Genomic DNA, 11,230 nt, shown 5'->3' on the forward strand with positions numbered 1-11,230 from the left:
CAGACAGACAGAGACAGACACAAAGCTCCCACTGAAAAAGAGACACAATGGCCATGATAATTAATCTCGTCCTCCTTCCTCCGCTGTGGATGAAATCGGTCCTCGCAATGCTGGCAGTCGTCCCCCCGTCCCCGCGCACACACACACACACACACACACACACACAGCCGCTCCGAGTTATCCTCGACCGCGCTGGGCTCCACAGAGCAGCCGGGCCGGGGACTCGGAGATACCCCAGTCGGATTGTTCGTTATCCCGTCACTTTTCCCTGCGGTGGAACGCCGATGTTACCGATCAGCGGTCCAGACGTCTCCAGCCGACTTGTGTCCTCTTTCCCCCGCTCCGTCCCCCACCCCCGTCCCCGTCCCCGCCACCCCCCCCACCTCGCTCCAAGCTAACTATCAGCTGGACGCTGGCTGAGGAAATAAGTCAGCATCTCTCCTTTGCCTTTCACCTTGACCAGGCCCCGAGACTGCAACTGGTATCCTTTGGCAGTCAGAACTTGCTGCATGTCACCCGTCACCTAGCGAGAGAGGGGGGGGGGGGAAGAGAGAGAGAGAGGGGGGTTAGCAATGCAGCACCAGCCATCACACTCCCTGTATCCCCTCCCTCCGCACTCCACAATCCGCCAGGGTCGGCAGCACTGCGACCCTCTGGGTTACACACCTTCTCAAGCGCTGGGGGAGTGTCGCACTGTGGGAGGGTCAGTGCTGAGGGAGCGCCGCACTGTGTGGGAGGGTCAGTGCTGAGGGAGCGCCGCACTGTGGGAGGGTCGGTGCTGAGGGAGCGCCGCACTGTGAGAGGGTCAGTGCTGAGGGAGCGCCGCACTGTGGGAGGGTCAGTGCTGAGGGAGCGCCGCACTGTGTGGGAGGGTCAGTGCTGAGGAGCGCCGCACTGTGAGAGGGTCAGTGCTGAGGGAGCGCCGCACTGTGTGGGAGGGTCAGTGCTGAGGGAGCGCCGCACTGTGGGAGGGTCGGTGCTGAGGGAGCGCCGCACTGTGAGAGGGTCAGTGCTGAGGAGCGCCGCACTGTGGGAAGGGTCAGTGCTGAGGGAGCGCCGCACTGTGGGAGGGTCAGTGCTGAGGGGAGCGCCGCACTGTGGGAGGGTCAGTGCTGAGGGAGTGCCGCACTGTGGGAGGGTCAGTGCTGAGGGAGCGTCGCACTGTGGGAGGGTCAGTGCTGAGGGAGCGCCGCACTGTGGGAGGGTCAGTGCTGAGGAGCGCCGCACTGTGGGAGGGTCAGTGCTGAGGGAGCGCCGCACTGTGGGAGGGTCGGTGCTGAGGGAGCGCCGCACTGTGGGAGGGTCGGTGCTGAGGGAGTGCCGCACTGTGTGGGAGGGTCAGTGCTGAGGGAGTGCCGCACTGTGGGAGGGTCGGTGCTGAGGGAGCGCCGCACTGTGGGAGGGTCAATGCTGAGGGAGCGCCACACTGTGGGGAGGGTCAGTGCTGAGGGAGCACCGCACTGTGGGGAGGGTCAGTGCTGAGGGAGCGCCGCACTGTGGGAGGGTCGGTGCTGAGGGAGCGCCGCACTGTGGGAGGGTCAGTGCTGAGGGAGCACCGCACTGTGGGAGGGTCAGTGCTGAGGGAGCGCCGCACTGTGGGAGGGTCAGTGCTGAGGGAACGCCGCACTGTGGGAGGGTCAGTGCTGAGGAAGCACCGCACTGTGGGAGGGTCGGTGCTGAGGGAGTGCCGCACTGTGTGGGAGGGTCAGTGCTGAGGGAGTGCCGCACTGTGGGAGGGTCGGTGCTGAGGGAGCGCCGCACTGTGGGAGGGTCAATGCTGAGGGAGCGCCACACTGTGGGAGGGTCAGTGCTGAGGGAGCACCGCACTGTGGGGAGGGTCAGTGCTGAGGGAGCGCCGCACTGTGGGAGGGTCAGTGCTGAGGGAGCGCCGCACTGTGGGAGGGTCAATGCTGAGGGAGCGCCACACTGTGGGGAGGGTCAGTGCTGAGGGAGCGCCGCACTGTGGGAGGGTCAGTGCTGAGGGAGCGCCGCACTGTGGGAGGGTCAGTGCTGAGGAAGCACCGCACTGTGGGAGGGTCGGTGCTGAGGGAGCACCGCACTGTGGGAGGGTCGGTGCTGAGGGAGCGCCGCACTGTGGGAGGGTCAGTGCTGAGGAAGCACCGCACTGTGGGAGGGTCGGTGCTGAGGGAGCGCCGCACTGTGGGAGGGTCAGTGCTGAGGGAGCGCCGCACTGTGGGAGGGTCAGTGCTGAGGAAGCACCGCACTGTGGGAGGGTCAGTGCTGAGGGAGCGCCGCACTGTGAGAGGGTCAGTGCTGAGGGAGCGCTGCACTGTGAGAGGGTCAGTGCTGAGGGAGCACCGCACTGTGGGAGGGGGTCAGTGCTGAGGAAGCACCGCACTGTGGGAGGGTCGGTGCTGAGGGAGTGCCGCACTGTGTGGGAGGGTCAGTGCTGAGGGAGTGCCGCACTGTGGGAGGGTCGGTGCTGAGGGAGCGCCGCACTGTGGGAGGGTCAATGCTGAGGGAGCGCCACACTGTGGGGAGGGTCAGTGCTGAGGGAGCACCGCACTGTGGGGAGGGTCAGTGCTGAGGGAGCACCGCACTGTGGGGAGGGTCAGTGCTGAGGGAGCACCGCACTGTGGGAGGGTCAGTGCTGAGGGAGCGCCGCACTGCGTTTTCTTGTGTGCAACACACTTGCAGGCTGCGTTTCAGAAAGCGTTTGACAAAGTCCTGCACAAGAGATTATATTGCATGGGATTGGGGGAAGCGTATTGAGATGGATAGAAAACTGGTTGGCAGAGAGGATACAAAAAGGAGGAATTAATGGGTGCTTCTCAAATTGGCAGGTACTAACTAGTGGGGTGCCACAGAGATCAGTGCTGGGACCCCAGCTATTCACAATATATATTAATGATTTGGATGAGGGGGCAACATGTAACATCTCAGTTTCCAGATGACACCAAGTTGAGTGGGAGGGTAAACTGTGATGAGGATACAGAGATCCTCTGTAGGGTAGCACAGTGGGTTAGCACTGCTGCTTCACAGCTCCAGGGACCCGGGTTCGATTCCCGGCTCGGGTCACCGTCTGTGCGGAGTTTGCACATTCTCCCCGTGTCTGCGTGGGTTTCCTCCGGGTGCTCCGGTTTCCTCCCACAGTCTGAAAGACGTGCGGGTTTAGGTTGATTGGCCATGCTAAAAATTTGCCCCTTAGTGTCCTGAGATGCGTAGGTTAGAGGGATTAGCGGGTGGATCTGGGGGTAGGGCCTGGGTGGGATTGTGGTCGGTGCAGACTCGATGGGTCGAATGGCCTCTTTCTGTGCTGTAGGGTTTCTATGATGATCCTTCAGAACGAGCTGGACAGGTTGGGTGAGTGGGCTAATCATTGGCAGATGCAGTATAATTTGGATAAATGTGAGGTTTTTCACTTTGGAAGCAAAAACAAGGCGGCAGATCGCTACCCGAGTGGGTATAAATTGGGAGAGGGGGAGTGTGCAGAGGGACCTGGGTGTCTTTGTGCACCAGTCGCTGAGGGTAAGCATGCAGGTGCAGCAGGTGGTGAAGAAGGCTAATGGTCTGTTGGTCTTCATTGCGAGAGGTTTCTCGAGTAGAGGAGCGAGTGATGTGTTGCTGCGATTATACAGGGCCTTGGTGAGGCCACACCCAGAGTATTGTGTGCAGTTTGGGCCTACTTTTCTGAGGAAGGATGTTCTTGCTCTCGAGGGAGCGCAGCGAAGGTTTCCCAGGCTGATTCCCGGGGGACTGATGGATGAGGAGAGATTGACCAGGTTAGGATTATTTTCACTGGAGTTCAGAGGGGGGGATCTCATAGAGACTTATAAAATTCTAACAGGACTGGACAGGGTAGATGGAGGGAGGATGTTCCCGATGGTGGGGGGAGTCCAGAACCAGGGGGGGTCACAGTCTGAGGATTGGGGGGAGACCATTTAGGACGGAGGTGGGGAGATATTTCTTCACCCGCTGAGCCTGTGGAATTCATTCCCACAGGAAGGAGTTGACGCCAAAACATTGAATGTATTCAAGAGGGGGCTGGGTGTCGCACTGGGGGGCGAACGGGGGTCAAAGGTTATGGGGGGAAAGCAGGATTAGGCTGTTGGGTTGGATGGTCAGCCGTGATGGCGATGGATGGGGGAGCAGCCTCGAAGGGCCGAATGGCCTCGTCCTGCTCCTATCTTCTATGGTTCTATGTATCTCGTGCACACCCGTCTCTAACCGTGCTCCCGGCCTGTGTATTCCCATCTCTAACCGCGCTCCCAGCCTGTGTATTCCCATCTCTAACCGCGCTCCCAGCCTGTGTATTCCCATCTCTAACCGCGCTCCCAGCCTGTGTATTCCCATCTCTAACCGTGCTCCCGGCCTGTGTATTCCCATCTCTAACCGCGCTCCCAGCCTGTGTATTCCCGTCTCTAACCGCGCTCCCGGCCTGTGTATTCCCGTCTCTAACGGTGCTCCCAGCCTGTGTATTCCCGTCTCTAACCGCGCTCCCAGCCTGTGTATTCCCGTCTCTAACCGCGCTCCCAGCCTGTGTATTCCCGTCTCTAACCGCGCTCCCAGCCTGTGTATTCCCGTCTCTAACCGCGCTCCCAGCCTGTGTATTCCCGTCTCTAACCGCGCTCCCAGCCTGTGTATTCCCGTCTCTAACCACGCTCCCGGCCTGTGTATTCCCATCTCTAACGGCGCTCCCAGCCTGTGTATTCCCGTCTCTAACGGCGCTCCCAGCCTGTGTATTCCCATCTCTAACCGCGCTCCCAGCCTGTGTATTCCCGTCTCTAACGGCGCTCCCAGCCTGTGTATTCCCATCTCTAACCGTGCTCCCAGCCTGTGTATTCCCGTCTCTAACGGCGCTCCCGGCCTGTGTATTCCCGTCTCTAACGGCGCTCCCAGCCTGTGTATTCCCGTCTCTAACCGCGCTCCCAGCCTGTGTATTCCCATCTCTAACCGTGCTCCCAGCCTGTGTATTCCCATCTCTAACCGCGCTCCCGGCCTGTGTATTCCCGTCTCTAACCGCGCTCCCAGCCTGTGTATTCCCATCTCTAACCGCGCTCCCAGCCTGTGTATTCCCGTCTCTAACCGCGCTCCCAGCCTGTGTATTCCCATCTCTAACCGCGCTCCCAGCCTGTGTATTCCCATCTCTAACCGCGCTCCCAGCCTGTGTATTCCCGTCTCTAACCGCGCTCCCAGCCTGTGTATTCCCATCTCTAACCGCGCTCCCGGCCTGTGTATTCCCATCTCTAACCGCGCTCCCAGCCTGTGTATTCCCGTCTCTAACGGTGCTCCCAGCCTGTGTATTCCCGTCTCTAACGGTGCTCCCAGCCTGTGTATTCCCATCTCTAACCGCGCTCCCAGCCTGTGTATTCCCGTCTCTAACGGTGCTCCCAGCCTGCCTGTTCCTCTGCGGTGTACCGCAGTGTGTGGAACATTACCTGAATCTTGTCTGGGACGCCGGTGCTGTCCATACGGCTCGCCACATTAACGGTGTTTCCCCAGATGTCGTACTGGGGTTTGCGAGCCCCGATCACTCCCGCCACCACCGGCCCGATGTTCAGACCTGAGGGACAGGAAGGAGACGGATAGAGACAGAGTCCAACCTGGAGAGAGACAGTATCACCATGCTAATCTGTCCCTTAGTGTCCCAAAGATGTGTAGGTTAGGGTGGATTGGCCATGCTAAATTGTCCCTTAGTGTCCAAAGATGTGTAGGTTAGGGTGGATTGGCCATGCTAAATTGTCCCCTTTATATGTGGGGTTACGGGGATAGCAGTGTCTTTATCTGTGTGTGTAGGTATCGATGTATGAGTGTCAGTGTGTGTGTCTGTGTCTCAGAGTGTGCGTGTGAGAGTGTGTGTGTGTGTGAGAGAGAGTGTGTGTGTGTGTGTGAGAGAGAGAGTGAGTGTGTGTGTGCGTGTGAGAGAGAGAGAGTGTGTGTGCGTGTGAGAGAGAGAGTGAGTGTGTGTGTGTGTGTGAGAGAGAGTGTGTGCGTGTGTGTGAGAGAGAGAGTGAGTGTGTGTGTGCGTGTGAGAGAGAGAGAGTGTGTGTGCGTGTGAGAGAGAGAGTGAGTGTGTGTGTGCGTGAGAGAGAGAGTGAGTGTGTGTGCGTGTGAGAGAGAGAGAGTGTGTGTGCGTGTGAGAGAGAGAGAGAGAGAGTGAGTGTGTGCGTGCGTGTGTGTGAGAGAGAGAGTGAGTGTGTGTGTGCGTGTGAGAGAGAGAGAGTGTGTGTGTGCGTGTGAGAGAGAGAGTGAGTGTGTGTGTGTGTGCGTGTGAGAGAGAGAGTGTGTGTGCGTGTGAGAGAGAGAGTGAGTGTGTGTGTGCGTGTGAGAGAGAGAGTGAGTGTGTGTGTGCGTGTGAGAGAGTGAGTGTGTGTGTGCGTGTGAGAGAGAGAGTGAGTGTGTGTGTGCGTGTGAGAGAGAGAGTGAGTGTGTGTGTGCGTGCGAGAGAGTGAGTGAGTGTGTGCATGCGTGCGTGCGAGAGGGTGCGTGCGTGCGAGAGGGTGCGTGCGTGCGAGAGGGTGCGTGCGTGCGAGAGGGTGCGTGCGTGCGAGAGGGTGCGTGCGTGCGAGAGGGTGCGTGCGTGCGAGAGGGTGCGTGCGTGCGAGAGGGTGCGTGCGTGCGAGAGGGTGCGTGCGTGCGAGAGGGTGCGTGCGTGCGAGAGGGTGCGTGCGTGCGAGAGGGTGCGTGCGTGCGAGAGAGTGTGCGTGCGAGAGAGTGTGTGCGTGCGAGAGAGTGTGTGCGTGCGAGAGAGTGTGTGCGTGCGAGAGAGTGTGTGCGTGCGAGAGAGTGTGTGCGTGCGAGAGGGGGAAGGCGCGCGAGAGAGGGGGGGAAGGCGGGAGAGAGAGGGGGAGGGCGGGGAGAGAGGGGGGAGGGCGGGGGAGAGAGGGGGGAGGGCGGGGGAGAGAGGGGGGAGGGCGGGGGAGAGAGGGGGGAGGGCGGGGGAGAGAGGGGGGAGGGCGGGGGAGAGAGGGGGGAGGGCGGGGGAGAGAGGGGGGGAGGGCGGGGGAGAGAGGGGGAGGGCGGGGGAGAGAGGGGGAGGGCGGGGGAGAGAGGGGGAGGGCGGGGGAGAGAGGGGGAGGGCGGGGAGAGAGGGGGAGGGCGGGGGAGAGAGGGGGAGGGCGGGGGAGAGAGGGGGAGGGCGGGGGAGAGAGGGGGGGAGGGCGGGGGAGAGAGGGGGGGAGGGCGGGGGAGAGAGAAGGGGGAAGGCGGGCGAGAGAGGGGGGGAGGCCCTGTGCTCACTGACCGATCTTCATCTGGAAATTGTTGAAGGAGTGCTCGTTAATATATTTCATTTGGTCCATCAGTCGCGTGGCGTAGTCGGCCAGGGCCATGATGTGAGATTTTCCAGTCCTGTCATACGTGGAATCGTTCAGCCCCGAGGCTGCCATGTAGGTGCTGCCGATGGTTTTAATCTTCTCCAGCTGCCGAAACTGGTCTTCACTGATAATCTATCGAGGAGAGACACACGGTGACACTCACAAATCCTCCGAGAGAGCCCGCTGACTGAGTACCCCACACACACACCCTCACACTCACTCACACACACACCCTCACACACACTCACACACACACCCTCACACTCACTCACACACACACCCTCACACTCACTGACACACACACCCTCACACTCACTCACACACACACCCTCACACACACACCCTCACACTCACTCACACACACACCCTCACACTCACTGACACACACACCCTCACACTCACTGACACACACATCCTCACACTCACTGACACACACACCCTCACACTCACTCACACACACACCCTCACACTCACTGACACACACACCCTCACACTCACTGACACACACACCCTCACACTCACTGACACACACACCCTCACACTCACTCACACACACACCCTCACACTCACTCACACACACACCCTCACACTCACTCACACACACACCCTCACACTCACTGACACACACACCCTCACACTCACTGACACACACACCCTCACACTCACTGACACACACACCCTCACACTCACTGACACACACACCCTGACACTCACTGACACACACACCCTCACACTCACTCACTGACACACACCCTCACACTCACTGACACACACACCCTCACACTCACTGACACACACACCCTCACACTCACTGACACACACACACCCTCACACTCACTGACACACACACCCTCACACTCACTGACACACACACACTCACACTCACTGACACACACACCCTCACACTCACTGACACACACACCCTCACACTCACTGACACACACACCCTCACACTCACTCACTGACACACACACCCTCACACTCACTGACACACCCTCACACTCACTGACACACACACCCTCACACTCACTGACACACACACCCTCACACTCACTGACACACCCTCACACTCACTGGCACACCCTCACACTCACTGACACACCCTCACACTCACATTCACTGACACACCCTCACACTCACTCACACACACACCCTCACACACACCCTCACACTCACTCACACACACACCCTCACACTCACTGACACACACACCCTCACACTCACCCACACACGCCCACACCCTTACACGCGCACACCCTTACACGCGCACACCCTTACACGCGCACACCCTTACACGCGCACACCCTTACACACACGCACACTCTTACACACACGCACACCCTTACACACACGCACACCCTTACACACACGCACACCCTTACACACACGCACACCCTTACACACGCACACCCTTACACACGCACACCCTTACACACACGCACACCCTTACACACACGCACACCCTTACACACGCACACCCTTACACACACGCACACTCTTACACACGCACACCCTTACACACGCACACCCTCACACACGCACACCCTCACACATGCACACCCTTACACACGCACACCCTTACACACACACACGCACACCCTTACACACACACACGCACACCCTTACACACACACACGCACACCCTTACACACACACACCCTTACACACGCACACCCTTACACACGCACACTCTTACACACGCACACCCTTACACACGCACACCCTTACGCACACACACCCTTACACACACACACCCTTACACACACGCACACCCTTACACACGCACACCCTTACACACACGCACACCCTTACACACGCACACCCTTACACACACGCACACTCTTACACACGCACACCCTTACACACGCACACCCTCACACACGCACACCCTTACACACGCACACCCTTACACACGCACACCCTTACACACACACACGCACACCCTTACACACACACACGCACACCCTTACACACACACACGCACACCCTTACACACACACACGCACACCCTTACACACACACACCCTTACACACGCACACCCTTACACACGCACACCCTTACACACGCACACCCTTACACACGCACACCCTTACACACACACACACGCACACCCTTACACACACACACACACACCCTTACACACACACACACCCTTACACACACACACACGCACACCCTTACACACGCACACCCTTACACACACACACACACGCACACCCTTACACACACACACACCCTTACACACACGCACACCCTTACACACGCACACCCTTACACACACGCACACCCTTACACACACGCACACCCTTACACACGCACACCCTTACACACACGCACACTCTTACACACGCACACCCTCACACACGCACACCCTCACACACGCACACCCTTACACACGCACACCCTTACACACGCACACCCTTACACACACACGCACACCCTTACACACACGCACGCACACCCTTACACACACACACGCACACCCTTACACACACACACCCTTACACACGCACACCCTTACACACGCACACCCTTACACACGCACACCCTTACACACACACACACGCACACCCTTACACACACACACACACCCTTAACACACACACACCCTTACACACACACGCACGCACACCCTTACACACGCACACCCTTACACACACACACACACGCACACCCTTACACACACACACACCCTTACACACACACACACCCTTACACACGCACACCCTTACACACGCACACACGCACACCCTTACACACACACACGCACACCCTTACACCCGCACACCCTTACACACGCACACCCTTACACACGCACACCCTTACACACGCACACCCTTACACACACACACGCACACCCTTACACACGCACACCCTTACACACGCACACCCTTACACACACACACACACGCACACCCTTACACACACACACACCCTTACACACACACACACCCTTACACACACACACACCCTTACACACGCACACCCTTACACACGCACACACGCACACCCTTACACACACACACGCACACCCTTACACACGCACACCCTTACACACGCACACCCTTACACACGCACACCCTTACACACGCACACACACCCTTACACACACACACACACGCACACCCTTACACACACACACGCACACCCTTACACACGCACACACACGCACACCCTTACACACACACACACACACGCACACCCTTACACACGCACACCCTTACACACGCACACACCCTTACACACGCACACACACGCACACCCTTACACACGCACACCCTTACACACGCACACACCCTTACACACGCACACACCCTTACACACACACACCCTTACACACACACACCCTTACACACACACACACCCTTACACACACACACACACACCCTTACACACACGCACACCCTTACACACGCACACACCCTTACACACGCACACACCCTTACACACACACACACACACCCTTACACACACACACACACACCCTTACACACACACACACAAACGCACAGACACTTGCCTACACTCACACATACACACACGTACTTGAGCACACACACACACGAATATAAACACACACACTGCCTCTCTCACCTCCCCCCCTCTTTCCCCATCTCTCTCTCACACACTCGCAAACCTCTCTTTTACAGCAACCCCCCCCCCGCCCATCACCCCACTCCCACTCCCCTCCCTCCCTCCGGTCACCTCGTCGAAGTCGGCGATGATTTCGTTCAGGAGTCTCAGACACTCCACCCCTTCGTTGTTGGCCTCCAGCTCCACGTAGAACTCAGAGAAGTTGCTGATAGAAGCGAACATGACGGCCACACACTCGCAGGACTGGTAATACAGCTCGTCGTTCCGTCTCTCCCGAGCGAGGAAGTGGGCGGCTACGTCCTTGGGCAGAATGTTGTGAAGCAGGCGACGGTTGTAGGCTTGGAGTTCCTCCATCTCC

The 11,230-nt window shown here is 58.7% G+C and overlaps 1 protein-coding gene across 1 annotated transcript; it reads right to left on the reverse strand.

Moving 5' to 3' along the window:
- Positions 1 to 389: 389 nt before the first annotated feature.
- LOC144490818 (adenylate cyclase type 6-like) lies at positions 390 to 11,222 on the reverse strand. The gene is made up of 4 exons (XM_078208514.1): positions 10,984 to 11,222; positions 7,205 to 7,409; positions 5,400 to 5,524; positions 390 to 523 (listed from the first exon to the last, which is right to left on the reverse strand). Exons 1-4 carry the CDS (start codon positions 11,092 to 11,094, stop codon positions 395 to 397), a joined length of 570 nt encoding a protein of 189 aa, XP_078064640.1. The 5' UTR covers positions 11,095 to 11,222; the 3' UTR covers positions 390 to 394.
- Positions 11,223 to 11,230: the final 8 nt, after the last annotated feature.

The sequence above is a fragment of the Mustelus asterias genome, unplaced genomic scaffold (genome assembly GCF_964213995.1).
Source record: "Mustelus asterias unplaced genomic scaffold, sMusAst1.hap1.1 HAP1_SCAFFOLD_3849, whole genome shotgun sequence".
Taxonomy (NCBI): Eukaryota; Metazoa; Chordata; class Chondrichthyes; order Carcharhiniformes; family Triakidae; genus Mustelus; species Mustelus asterias.

What these genes read in the sequence shown, in the direction of transcription:
- LOC144490818 (XM_078208514.1), bottom strand. Translation starts at nt 11,094, where the DNA reads ATGTTCGCTTCTATCAGCAACTTCTCTGAGTTCTACGTGGAGCTGGAG. An exon ending in TCATCGCCGACTTCGACGAG is followed by an intron (nt 7,410 to 10,983) that starts GTGACCGGAGGG and finishes TCTCCTCGATAG; the next exon opens with ATTATCAGTGAAGACCAGTT. An exon ending in GCGTCCCAGACAAGATTCAG is followed by an intron (nt 524 to 5,399) that starts GTAATGTTCCAC and finishes CTCTCTCGCTAG; the next exon opens with GTGACGGGTGACATGCAGCA.